Genomic DNA, 14,487 nt, shown 5'->3' with positions numbered 1-14,487 from the left:
TGAGGAACAGTTTTCTGTGACTGCAACAGAGATAGGAGACTTAATTTATGTCCAACTGTCTTCCTTTTTAAAACAGGAAACTCCAGATGACTTAGTGCTCATTGCTTGACACCTAAGAAGAGAACTTTCTAGTCTTATTCTAAATCTTATGGCATGGTATCTCTTTCAGGATTTGGCTGATTTATTACTGGCAAATACAGAAGCAGGCATTTATAAAGTAGAGATGCAACTCAGAAAGTAGCTTGAAAAGATAAGTCAAAACTTGATTTCACTCTCTCTTCTTTCTTTTTTAAGCTAATGCATAATTTCTTATAATGAGGTGGAGAATTATATTTACCAAGCTTCCAAGAAGACAGAATCTAAGTTGAAAACTGTAATTGGATGAACTCATCTTTCCTGGGGCCAGAGTACAAGGGGAGTGAGTAGGGCTTATGTTGACCAGAGAATTAAGTATGGAGGAGACGGACTCAATGTATGTGAGCAAGGGATTGGCTTGAGAAAGGGAAACTAAGAATGGAGAGAACAGCTTAGTGATGACAGGACTGTGTGTGTAAGCACAGGAGAGAAGAATGATGGTGATAATGATGACTTTTACATCACACTCCCCCTTGTAACAGCTACTTTTAATGGGAGGACGATGAAGATATTCTGGAAGCTTTCTGTTTACTGCACTGTGTAAAACTTCCATGTCTCAACTCTTAGAGAAGAAGTACAATTCTCTATTACTTATTAATGCTTTTTGAATAAATTTGGTATAGTTCCTGAGTCTGAATGAATCAAATCACACCACACAACTGAGTCACACTAGCAGCTAAATTAATAGAAAAATTGTACCAAATGGAAGAAAAGAATCAGACATGAGGAGAATATCAAAGCAAACCCAAAAGAACATTGTGGAGACTACTCTGGTATTGAAGTGACAATCTGAAGGAGAATGCACAAATCAGGATAAGATGTTCCATTCACCTTGATTCTATATGCTAGAGGATCAAACTTAGGCAGTGTTATACAAATTCACAAGAAGGAAGAAGGAACTGAAGATAAGTTTTCATGAAATAATTATCTGAAAAATAGTTCTTACATAAGTCCCAAAGACACCCAATTTCTTGGAACATTGTGGCACTTTCTTAAAAGGGAAATAGAGGTTGATGTGTAGCTCTTGACCTGCTCCACTGACCTTGCACACTTCCCAGGGATGGTTGCCACTGTTGAATTCCAATTAAACTGACTTTAGTGACCACTAGTCCAAGCCATTTCCCTCTTGGAAATGCCCTTTTCCAATATGTATGAAGGGCCTGTATGGGCTAATGGGAACACCGGTATTAACTGTCAATGATATAATTCTAATATTGTTATTATTATTATTGTTTTGTTGTTGTTGAAAAGATAAATATTTATCTGTAACCATGTCTCTATAGAAAGTGAGAAACTGTAACCAAGTGAAAATGTTGGCACCTCTGCCTTCATATTGTATTTGTTTCCTTTGCTGCCTTAACCTTTGGGCCAAAAGGGAAAAAAAGAAAAAAGGGAAAGGGCTTCTGCTCAGCCCTGCAGCCCTGCATGTAGGCTTGTTGGTCATCAAAAGGAGTTTTGCTTAGAGTATGAGATTTCTGCAAATAGCCCCTTACCCGAAGCTTGCCTCCTCCTGGAGATAAGGAAATGTGCATGGAAATGATGGTTGTCAAAGAGTTTTATGCACTTCACGACCAGACCTAGGTTGGCAAAAGTCAACTAATCAAAGACACAGTGTTCCTCATCTCTCCTCGGACCTCATGAGATCCAGATGTCTGCAGCCATCAGTCACTCCCTAGCCTGTTCTCTCTCTTGCTCCACTTCTCCTAGCAAAAAAGAAGCTTGTGGTATAACACTTGAGTGAAGATGCTTCTTTAGGACATGAGAATGCCATCTTCTTGGTCAGCTGACTTTCTGAATAAAGTTGCTTTCATTGTTCAAACATCTTGTCTCTTGATTTGTTGGCATCTTGGGCAGAGAATCATGAGCTTGAACTAGGTAAAAATATCACACCTTACCCTTAGAAAGTAGCCTGTTTTGTTCAGCCTACCTAACTCATTTGTTATTGCCTTAATTCTGTAAGCTTTTGAGGTTATGCCTTCTTATCTACAGCACTGGACACTAGTGATATTTGTAGACTCAGATCCATCAAAATCCTCCAGCTAATCACAGTAGGCCTCACCACACTGGAGCATGTGGATATCCAGAAGAATTTCGTTGAGCGCAAATATTGGAATGACATATTCTGGATCTGTGGTAAACCCTTAGAAATGGTTAGAAGCAAGACATCTGTTAGGAAAAGATATGGACGGATGAGAGGATCAGAAACACCTGTAACAAATTCATGGCAGACTGGACCTAGAGTCAACTTACCAAACAACCAGAGTCAACCCCACCATAAAGGGTATCATATCTGGTGAAGCAAATCAAAGCTAGCAAAAATGAGTTAATTATGGCTGTACTTAAAAGAGAAAGCCTCAGACAAAATAGACTTTAAAAAGTGGTAGAAAGAGACAATGAAGAAAGGAGGCCAAATAATGATGCTCAGGTCATTTGGAGTATGGACAATAAGGCAGATATGCTAGAGTCTTTTGGAGCTTGCTGTTGGAAAGACAGAAACATGTGCAGAAAGAGATTAATGGGTTTCTCAAGCCCTATAGGGAAACTTCTCTGACTGGGTCAAATATTGTATCTTAAAACTTTCTTTTTATACAGCAGTACTGGTCACAAAGGAAATTCTAATGACTAGAAAACCTCTGGGATTTTATTAGGTAAGAAAAAAATTCCAGGATTTGAGGGTCAGGGATAGCTCCAGTTTTTATTGCTTGGTATGGTAAAGGAAATCTAGTTGCTTAGTTCTCCCTCGAGAAAAAGAAGTGAAAGCGCAACACCATATTACCCATGTTTCAGGAGAAAACACGCACACAAACAGATGAGAGACGTACAACTAAATGCAGTTACACTGTGCCCCTTTCAGCCTTTGCCAAATTTCCTAGCACCTAGGATGGTGGAAAAGCCTCTGTGAATGATCTGGATGGGCCTGGACATGCCCTCAAACCCCAGAAAGGAATTTTGAACACATTGTGAGAAAGAAGTGTGTGGAAAGAAAGAATTCCAAGGATAGATTCTCATGAGAATACTGCACCTCCTTAGGCTGAATTTAGTGAGGAGGCTCACAGGTGTCCAACAGAGGGCCTGGGCAGTGCAGCACAGAATAGCAAAGGGGTGTGAGGACAGTTGGTCATGAGGGTGCTACATGGCTAGAAAGTGTTCTGCAGCTGCTGGGAGCCAGAAACTTTGGTGAGGAAAAAGAAAGAGGAAGCTTTCTGGGTGACTTATCATGAAAATCCCTGAATCACCTCATCAAAGGCCTATGATATGGCCACCTACACTGTTCTTCATTGCTTTAGGATGTATCTTTGAAGCAGACACCATGCAGGGACTGGCCCTAGATGGAGCCAGTTATAGTCAGGGTACAGTCTACGCGGGGGTGAAGGAGTCATTGATTGTCCCCAAAATTGAGTAAAGCTGATAAGTCTGTGCAATTCAAAGTAAATGATTTCATTGTTGATACAGTAATTAATGTATTCTGTTTCCACTGGCAAAACTTAAAGATCACAAGGCTTTAAAAAGTATCTAAAACTTATTCTTCATGAGGAAATTTGATCAACCCATTCTAGAGAAAGAGTTTTAAATTTTTACAAGATAGCTTAAATCTATCCTTAGCTAATGCTTCAGTGTCGAACTACAGGTCACTGAATAAAATGCATAACCCAAATTCTGTTCAACAATTATATTTAAGCTATTTAGAGAAAGCTGAATCTAAATTCAGCTGTGGGATCACAGAACTGCAACACATTGTGATCTCATTTCTCCCTTTCAGTCTGAACAATCCTTATTCAAGGACTATGGCAGATGAAAAGTTTCCTTTCACTTTTCTTAAAGATTTTCCACACTTTTAGGGTTGAAGACTGGTTGACACGGATGGGTCATTAACTGGCCAATATGCCTAAACTTGTAGACAATTGTGACAGAGAGCACCCATCAGGAGAGGTCAATCTTCAAGTGGTTCAAGTCTTGGGTATTTTTTTTTTTAATCAAAACGTTTTATGCTGACTTCTCTTGCTCTACAAATTCTGATTAAAATAAATACGTTTCTACTTTCTAATTATAACACAGTGATCCATAAACATAAGCACCTTTAAACAATGCAGTTGGTTTTGGAATGTTTTGTGTGAAGAGAATAAAATATAAGTAGAAAATTATTTGTATTAATCAGAACATATACACATGTATATATTTTATCCATATAAAATGTCAAATATGCTGACAAAAAAGTTTAACTAAAATATTAAGCATATATTAGAGGTTGTGATAGGGACCTAAGAGATAATCTGTAGTAAACAATATGCAAAACTTTTCAGTCAAAATACTGAAGGTCTGAAGAACAAAGAAGGTAGGCAGAGCCGCTCCCAGACATAGTTCTAGGTAAGTGGGAGGGACTGTGTGGGCAGTTGTGGAAATGGTGGAGGAAGGTGAATGATTTAAACAAAACAAAACCAAAAAATGGTTAGAAAAGAAAAGAGTAAGATGATCTCAGATAGCTGTAGGCTTCTGTTACTAGTACCTAAGGAGAATGGAGGCAAAACTAAAGGAAATCTTTAATACTCTAAGTAGTATCTAAGAAATGAAACTTATCAGAGGTAGTTAAATAGAAGTTGACGGCAGCTGGCTCTCTTGGGTGGGAAGTGGCTCCAAATACAGCCCGGGAGATGGCAGGTAACCACTAAGGGCCACGGTAAGATTGCACTCGGACCACTCCAATTCTGCCCTCTCTGGTTCCAACCATACCTTTAGTGATGTTCCCACCCTGGTGTTGGATCCAGAAATTGGCAGGAGGGCCAACTGTATGTAGCTGCACTCTTACGTGCTGAAAAAAAATATTCTTTTCCTTTCAGAAACCTCATGAAATTATTTCTAGGATGTTGGGAGGGCCTCATGGCTTGTGCCAACTTAGAGTTCTGAATATTTTTGGTTGTTTACCACCCATTTTTCATAGCAAAAAATCTCATTCAAATTAAGCAGCAATTTGTAAAATGACTTGGTGGTGTCAGCCTCATCATTTTCACATCCCTGTGCAGCTAGGCACCAAGCAGCTCCTAGACCAACAACCAACTTAGGCAAGTGAGGATTTGAAGAGACACAGCAATTACCTGGAGGTGGTCTCTGAGTTTGCTCCCTGGGACTGTAGACAACCCCCAGGGCATAGGGCTCATCATGTCACTTCCAAGCTGAGGTGGTTTCTCACTGGCCACAAGATAATTTTGAGTACGCTAAGCATTGTTTACAAAGCATGTCATGCTCTGAACCCCTTACACCTCTGTCCTCTATTCTTCCCTCAGTCACATTGAACCACTGCTATTCCTTCTTTCTGAAACAGACTTTTATCCCATCTCCTTGTTTTTCCTTCAAATACTGAGCTGGGCATTCCTGACTCATAACTGAAGTCTGGGTCAGGAACTGTGATTAAAAGAATGAATGAGCTCAAGAACAAAGTATGAAAAAAAACTGAATATTACTTTCCATTTTTCTCTTTTTATTGTTTTTAAACTTCATTATGTTTTTAAACATAATTAACACAATCATAAAACATTGCCAGGGTAACTTCTACTGAGCCCACAACATTTGAGGTTTGCAAAAAAACAGTGAAATCCTAGGTCAGCGCCCTGATATCACAAATGAGAAAGCCATTAGAAGAGGAGGGAGCTGCTATTTGAAGGAGCTAATAGAAAAACACAATTGCATGGTCTGGATTACTTCATCATGAGACATTATGCTAATGTTTGATTCAATGAAACAGTATTTATAGGTAATGGCTGCATTATTCAGTCAAGTCTGCTATACTTCTGAAAAGTTTATATTAAATATTCTCAATTTATCAGCTAGAAATTGAGAAAACAAAGGTTTCATTATTAGTTTGGTCCACGGGAAGAAAATTTGGGAAAGCAGGGAAAATAAGATACCATTTAGAAACTATCATCTGATCATTACTTGGTGATCCATTAAAAGGTCTTTCATAGTTCTAGTTCATCTATTTCTTAATAAAAGCTTTTTTATATCTTTTGATTTAAAATAGACATGTAACCTTATATACTAGAGTGAAAGGAGAAAAGTAGAATTCTGAATGTTAATTTCTACTCTGACAATGCTAAATAAAGCTCCCCCCACACACATTCCTTTACATTCTAAACTGATATGCACTTGATATATTTTATTTTTAAGCATGATCCTTATTTCTTACCAATATAATTTGCAACTGTGAATTATAATAAGCTTATTATAGTTAATAATAGTCAACACATTTTTAAAAATCAAATTTTATACCATGAATAGTTAAAAAATCAAGAAAATATGACTGGATACTATGAAGTATACTAAACTATAACTATGAAGTATAATAAAGAGAATTTGCACATACAGCCAATATTTACTGTTTATTAATGTGTATCTTTTAAATAAGAACTCTTTCTAAAGGGAGCTTCTAAAAGTTCTCTAAAACTGTTTTCACCTGAAAAATTAAAAGTGTAATTTGTTTTAGTATATATATCTAATGTACAATATAAATAGTATTTTAAGATAATTTAGATAATAGATAATTTAAATTTAAGATGGTATCTATAAAATATATTTTAAGATTACTACAGTCCTGGTAGAACAATGAATTTCCTGTTTTGGTTTCTAGTGCATAATGACCACAGGATTACATATTTATTTCACTGACCATTGCACTTACCTCCACATTTTGGAATTGGTCCACTCCACATTACTTTTCCATCCATAAGAATACATGTAATTGTTTCTGTTCCCTGAGTTTTAATAAATCCTTCTTCACAAATAACTGAAATTGAACTTCCTAATTGAAAGTTGTCCCCAAAGCGTCGTGCATTGATTGGTATTCCAGGATCAGGACACTCATTATGCCCAAATGCTTCAGAACAACAAACAAACAAAAACACACAAACAGGCAGTATGAGAGAGAACTTTCTGTACTGAGATAATAAAAATTTGATTTTTAAGAAGATTATGTTTTTTTCTGGAAAAACCTTTATTTATTAAAAAAAAAATTTGGAAGCTCCCCTCCGAACATACCTGTTCGCCTGTGATGTGTAATAGGTGTGATCTTTTTAAAAATATGAGTTACCCTCCAAGATTACAACACTTCAAAATTGAGTTACTTTTACTTATTTCTGGAGATCATTAGGCTTACTCTGTACAAAAATGCTAGTATAGGCTACTGAGATTTCCAATTAATATGAATACAGAACACACTGACTATACCCTATTTTAAACTTTTCTTGTGATACACTGTTTGGAATGGAGAGATAGTCACCTTGTAAGAATTACAGTGAATATTTCAATTTAGTATGAAAGTCTCAAAATTTCTTTATAATTTTCCATATATCCTCTACTTTCTGCCATCTAGGAAAAGGGAAGAGAGTTCTTTTGCAATTACCAGGTTCTAGGCACTGGTAATAAGAGCTTTACAAATGTTATTTTCTCATTTAACATTTAGAACAGACAGATGAACAAAGTATTGCCATTTATTCTAAAGAGTAATGTGAGATTCAGAAAAAAGTTGATTAGCTTGCTTCAGGTCACAGAGATAGGATTAAAATGTATCCTGTGATCTGGCTTTTAATTTTTTTCTCAACCTATTGTATCTTGGGTTATTGCTTCATGTTTCTCAAGAGAACGTGAGTTCATGAGTTCAGGGCTATTATCTTATTTAACCTTGTGTCTCCTATGGTGTATATAAACCCAGTCCCAGCAAGAAGAGGAGGTGTAGTGACAATGTGCTCATTTGAATCTCTCCAGATTATATATTACATGAGCCCTTCAAATATTTTTCTTTATTCATCTGGATGACCAACTATGCATGGTAAGTGTTTAAAGTAGCATCATAAATGGAAGAGTACTTAAGCAGAAAAGTCTAAATGCATAAAACATATTTATGAAGTATTTATAATTTAATATTATTACATTCATACTGGATAAGTATTTGCAGTTATTTAAATTTTCTCACTATAATCACTTTGATATTTTTCATAAATTACATAATTTTTAGTACCCATTCTCATTTTTAAGTTAAACAGTAAAAAACAATATTAAAGTAAATGTAATATATATAAAAATGCATTTTGGTGATATATGTATTTCTAATCATTGTTTAGTGTTGTGTTTTTAAAAAACTTAGATTTGATTAAGCCAAGTTGTTCCTTTTATAATGCCTGCTAGCTATTTTTTTTCAGAGAAGAAATAATTTCAGTAGTAAGCATTAAATATTAAAATTTAATTAAATAATTAAATTATTTACTGGTGAAACAGAACAAGAAATATGGAGGTATATTTGCGTAACACCCTGAAGGTGTCATAAACATTAAAGTTAAAAACATCATTAATTTAAGATAAAATTAAAATTATAAATAGATAAAGGCACATTTGTATCTATTTATATATATATGTGAAATATTTTCTATAAGAACATTCAGATAAAGCAACCATTTTATACAGCATGTCTCTATGACACATGTCACAGCTAATTTAACTTTAATGATGTGCAATTACATGTTGACAGCTTATTAGTGACATTATTCACCACTAGTGACACTTTGAAAAGACAATAACTGCTTTTTGTTACTAATTGCCAAAGCTCACCATTGAATGGGTAGATTGGAGGTACGTTATGCAATTCTTTTTCTAAAGAATCTTATTGTTATATGACACTTAAATATTAATTCATCAAGTTGGTCAATAGCTGAGAGTGTGGTAGCTTCAAGGAATAACATAAAAGTCACTAGTTTCTATCACTTCAGGTAAAACATTTGTAAACAGAAGCATTGGTATGTTAAGTATATTAACGTACATACTAAGATATTTTCTCCTTTATGTGACTCATCATTTTGCTATATTTACACCACTTTTTTCAGAAAAATAATATTCATCCTCTTGAAATACACAGAATATGAGTGATAGACAATACCTGGGTAACCTCAAAGAAATCTCAAATCTAGAGCAATAAAATAAACACAAATAAGATGTAAAAGTAATAGCTCAAAAGCTAACTAAATGATAGCTAATGTTTATTGAATAATTACTAGGTATCATAAACTCTATGCTAGATATGGGCATCACCTAATTTGCTCCTTTCAGGAACTATTTACTGATGAGGACACTAAGGATCAGTTTTCAAACCTAAAAATGTAGCAAAGCCAAAATTTGAAGTTATATAGTTTTACTTTAGAACTGGTACTCTTAATCACTATTTTCCCCCCTATGAGATGTTGCTAAGTTAGCACAGTGGTCTACTGCCCGTAAGTTAAATGATTTCCTTCTCTATGATGCTTCTGTAGCCTTATTAATTGTATCTTGGAAGTACAACTCTGTGTTGTGATTAGTTGTTTAAAGTCCCCTATTGGTTTATGAATATCTTGAAGAGAAGATCTATCTCCTTTCATGCTTCAATACCAATAATGGTACATAGCAAGCAATGTATGACAGGTTTGAGCTTCTTCTTATAAGACATAAAGGAATAAGCTAATATATTGGTTAATAAAATAATGGTATTTGAAACATATTTCTTTAATATTAGGCCACACACATCAATGAAAAATGACACAATAGGGAGAAAAATATGGTTGTAATCAAGGATTAAATGGTGGTCCCTGGCACAATTATGTACATGCCTTGTTCAAGTTTCCTTATCTATGGAACAAAAAAGCCAGTTTGCAGGATTCTTTTCTTGCTCTACTTTATAGAAATATGTTACATGGAAAAAACAAACTTACTGTTGTAAGTGATGTTAAAACCACGTCCTGACATTGAGTGGTCAGCTTGAAATTCCAATCGCAGTATGTGACTATTACTAGTAAGATGTGAAGGCACCTCAGCCCCAGTAAAGGTTCCAAGAACTGGGGAGTCTGGAGAGTCGCCATCTTTAACAGCAAGGAAGTCAAACTGGGATTCCAGATCAAAGTCATTAAAAGAAAGGTGTATCCGACTCCCTGGATCGGAGATTATTGTCCAGATGCAGTTTAAATTATTTCCATACCCTTCTGGGTAATCAGGAGAAAGGACTGTTCCCATTGGTGCAGTAAAGTTAGAGAGGCAAGGAACTGTTAAAATAGGAAAATTATAGTATAGTAAATGCTCAAAAGTAATATTTTATCTCATTTTTCCATATCCTACAATTATGACAGTTAGCAATTTGAAAACTATATTAATGTTAATTATTGTACAAGACAGAAAAAGTGTTATTTTCACATATTACAAAGGACACCTAGTACTTTGTATGACTATGCTTAAATCTGCATAAAGATATAACTGGAGTAATAACAATTCATTTTGACATTGATCGTGTTTGTGTTAGAGTGTTAGAGTAAAGTTTATCTTCTGTGCTTCAAAAATACGGGAGAAATGGGGGTTATACTCCCCAACTTCAAGCTCTACTACTAAGCCACAGTAATCAAGAAAATTTGGTACTGACACAAGAACAGATCCATAGATCAATGGAATAGAATAGAGCCCAGATATAAACCCACACATATATGGCCAATTAATATATGATAAAGGAGCCATAGATAAACAATGGGGAAATGACCTCCTCTTCAACAACTGGTGTTAGCAAAACTGGACAGCTACATGTAAGAGAATGAAACTGTATTACTGTCTAACTCCATACACAAAAGTAAACTCAAAATGGATAAAAAACCTGAATGTAAGTCATGAAACCATAAAACTCTTAGAAGAAAACATAGCCAAAAATCTCTTGAATATAAACATGAGCAACTTTATCCTGAACATATCTCCTCTGGAAAGGGAAACAAAAGCAAAAATGAACAAATGGGACTACATCAAGCTAAAAAGCTTCTGTACAGCAAAGGACACCATCAGTAGAACAAAAAGGCATCCTACAGTATGGGAGAATGTATTTGTAAATGACATATCTGACAAGGGGCTAACATCCAAAATATATAAATAACTCACATGCCTCAACAACCAAAAAGCAAATAACCCAATTAAAAAATGGGTGGAAGATATGAACAGACAATTCTCCAAAGAAGAAATTCAGATGGCCAACAGGCACATGAAAAGATGCTCCACATCTCTAATTATCAGGGAAATGCAAATAAAAACCACAATGAGATATCATCTCACACCAGTTAGGATGGCCAACATCCAAAAGACTAAGAACAGCAAATGCTGCAGAGGATGCAGAGAAAGGGGAACCCTTCTACACTGTTGGTAGGAATGTCAACCAGGTCAACCATTGTGGAAAGCAATAGGGAATACCATTTGACCCAGGAATTCCACTCCTAGGAATTTACCCAAAGAAAACAAGATCCCAGATTCAAAAAGACATGTCCATCCCTTTGTTTATCTCAGCATTATTTACAATAGCCAAAACATGGAAGCAATATAAGTGTCCATCAAAAGATGAATGGATAAAGAAGAGGTGGTACATATACCCAATGGAATATTATTCAGCCATAAGAAAACAAATCCTACAATTTTCAACAACATGGATGAAGCTAGAGGGTATTATGTCCAGTGAAATAAGCCAGGTGGAGAAAGACAAGTACCAAATGGCTTCACTCATTTGTGGAGTATAACAACAAAGCAAAACTGAAGGAACAAAACAGCAGCATACTCACAGATTTCAAGAAGGGTCTAGCAGTTATCAAAAGGAAAGAGGATGGGGATGGTGGTGGGGAGTGAGGGAGAAGGGGATGAAGGGATATTATGATTTGCACACATAATGTACAGGGGGGTCACAGGAAGGCAGTATAGCACAGAGAAGACAAGCAGTGACTATAGCATCTTACTATGCTGATGGACAGTGACTGCAATGGGGTGTGTGTGGGGACTTGATAATATGGATGAATGGAGTAACCACAATGTTGCTCATGTGAAACCCTCATATGATTGTATATCAATGATACCTTAATACAAAAATACTGGAGAATTATTTAGAAATTGCCATAGAAAGCAGTAATGCTCATTAAATGATAAAAGGAAAAAATATTATGAGGATATTAACAGAATGGAATGATGTAGCCCAGAGAAAACTTGGAGTGAGGGTGGTGATGAAGGTTCACTCCTACCACGGCCACAGGAGGCTCTGATAGTTTACAACACAGATTAGGAGATGCATTAACTGTTATAATAGCCACCATTAGTGACTGACCTGGAAAGACAACTAAACTCCCACACCATACTATGATTCCCTACAGCTTTTATTTAACTTTTAAAAACATGTGATTTAAAGGTTCACATAGAACATTAAAAAACAGAAGATAAAGAAACAGAAAACTAAATGATCTATCACATAGAGGAAATCATAGTTAAAATAATGATGTATTTTTTCTAATGGTTTTTATTACATAATTTTAAGAAAACTGAATTCATATAATTTTGCCCCAAATTTTATTTACAAAGGTTAGGAACTTTAAGCCTCAAAATATTTTGCTAAATTTCTGCCTACAGTAGTTGTATTAGCTTATATTGGCATATATCATAAATTAATAATAGAGCATACAATATCCCTGCCAGCATAAAATATTGGGATTATTTTACCTTTCTCATTTGATAAGAAAAATGAAATCTCCTTGTATCAATTTGCTCTTCTTTGCCTACTAGTAAAGTTGAAGATTTCTCATATGTTTATTAGACATTTATATTTTGTTTTTGGAATTATTTGCTCATTAACTCTGTTCATTTAATATTATAATCTTGGATTACAATATTCATATAACATTACAATTCATATGACATTCATAATTTTGTTTTTTGTTCATAATGTTTTAATTTGGATATTAAAAATAATCCTTTGCATTTTTTACTTTGTTTTATGTTTAGATCTTTTATTAACATTCAGATAATAAACCAATATCTACCTCTCTTATCTACAAAATACAGTTAGCTATGTCTACATATATATGTAGTATAAAATAATTATAATAATTCTATACATTAATTATATAGAATCAATTATATGTAATAAATTACATATGATCTTATATGTATGTGTGTGCATGTATATATAGTTTCCTCATTCTTTTTTTATATTTCCAACTTGAATTAGCTTTTTCTGCATGGAATGATGTTATGAGTTAAAACCATGGCTTGGAAACTGATAGACACTAGACTAAATCCAGACTGCAAATGTGTTTGGTTTGATTTTTTTCTTATATTCTGACAAAATATTGAAATTATCATATTTCACATTTTAGGGGAAAAAAACTGGAGTTCTAGGTCTCCTGAAAAGTTACTGACTCCAGTTCCCTATCAGCTTCCATAACTAGTGCACACACATTTAGCCTTTCCTGTTTCCTCTTCACATTTTTACTGTTTGCATCCTGGAATTATGATTCTATAAATTTTGTTCTAAATCAAAGATCAAAAAACTTCTGTGAAGAGACTGACGGTAAATGCTTATAAAGGTATGTTAAGTGGACTCTTTAGCAACTACTTAACTTTGCCCCTGAAGCAGGAAAGCAGCTATGACAATAGGGGAATGAAAGTACATGGTTATGTTCCAACAAAACTTTATTTACAGAACTACCCTTCAGGCTAGCTTTGGCACATATGCCTTATTTTGCTAATCTCGGATTTAAATGATCCTCCATGTGGCCTAAAACCTGACCAAAATCTGTGCTAATCTCCTTTATCAGATAGATAGGTAGGTAGCTATATAATACTCTAAACCCTTTATTATATTAGAGGACATATATATAATATATAATTATATTGGCTCAATATTATATTTCCATAAGTACATGCTAATTTTATGGTGATAACCTAATATTATGCTTTAGTATCCACATAAGCACTTTGCTTTAAAAAATTCTCACATCTCTTTTATTGCTTATTTTTTTCCTTCTGTGTGTTATTACATTAGGTGAAGTACCCAAAGAAAGTATCTTAGGACTTTTATTGAAATTTCAAAGAATTTTCTACATAATTCTCATATTTAATATGATGTCTTCTCATTCAGGAACATAACATTTATATTTTCCTTTTTCATAAATTTCCTTTTCTCAGAAAGTTTATAAATTTCTTATGAGTTATTTGGATTTGTGTAAAGATTATTTTCAGGTATTTTAAATGGTAATTTTACTTTTTTCTGAATATACTTTCTTTCAATTATATCTTCAAATTATCTATTATTGGTATATAAGGAAACTATTACTACATCTTTATCATATATCAAGTTGTAGGTATTAATTCTTTTTAGAATAGTTAAAAATATTCTCTAGGTTTTTCAAGAGTTTTTAAATTCATGCATATAAGCAATATTTTAAATATCTTATTAAATACATTTTAGTATATATTAAGATGCATTAATAACATTTTCATTTTTAATGTGATATTAAGAGATTCTCCAATAATTCACCAACACTGTCTCCTTGGAAGAAC

The 14,487-nt window shown here is 34.4% G+C and overlaps 1 protein-coding gene across 5 annotated transcripts in view; it reads right to left on the bottom strand.

Moving 5' to 3' along the window:
• Positions 1-14,487, bottom strand: part of CSMD3 (CUB and Sushi multiple domains 3) — a 1,218,504-nt gene that overhangs the window by 418,992 nt on the left and 785,025 nt on the right. For all 5 annotated transcript variants that reach the window (XM_057497816.1, XM_036876426.2, XM_057497817.1 and 2 more), the window contains 2 exons: positions 9,858-10,184; positions 6,806-7,000 (listed from right to left, as the gene is read on the bottom strand). In XM_057497816.1, the coding sequence (XP_057353799.1) occupies positions 6,806-7,000; positions 9,858-10,184 (522 nt within the window). The remainder of the gene's footprint in view (positions 1-6,805; positions 7,001-9,857; positions 10,185-14,487) is intronic.

The sequence above is a fragment of the Manis pentadactyla genome, chromosome 3 (genome assembly GCF_030020395.1).
Source record: "Manis pentadactyla isolate mManPen7 chromosome 3, mManPen7.hap1, whole genome shotgun sequence".
In the NCBI taxonomy this organism is placed as follows: domain Eukaryota; kingdom Metazoa; phylum Chordata; class Mammalia; order Pholidota; family Manidae; genus Manis; species Manis pentadactyla.
This window is presented reverse-complemented; position numbering and strand designations above follow the sequence as displayed.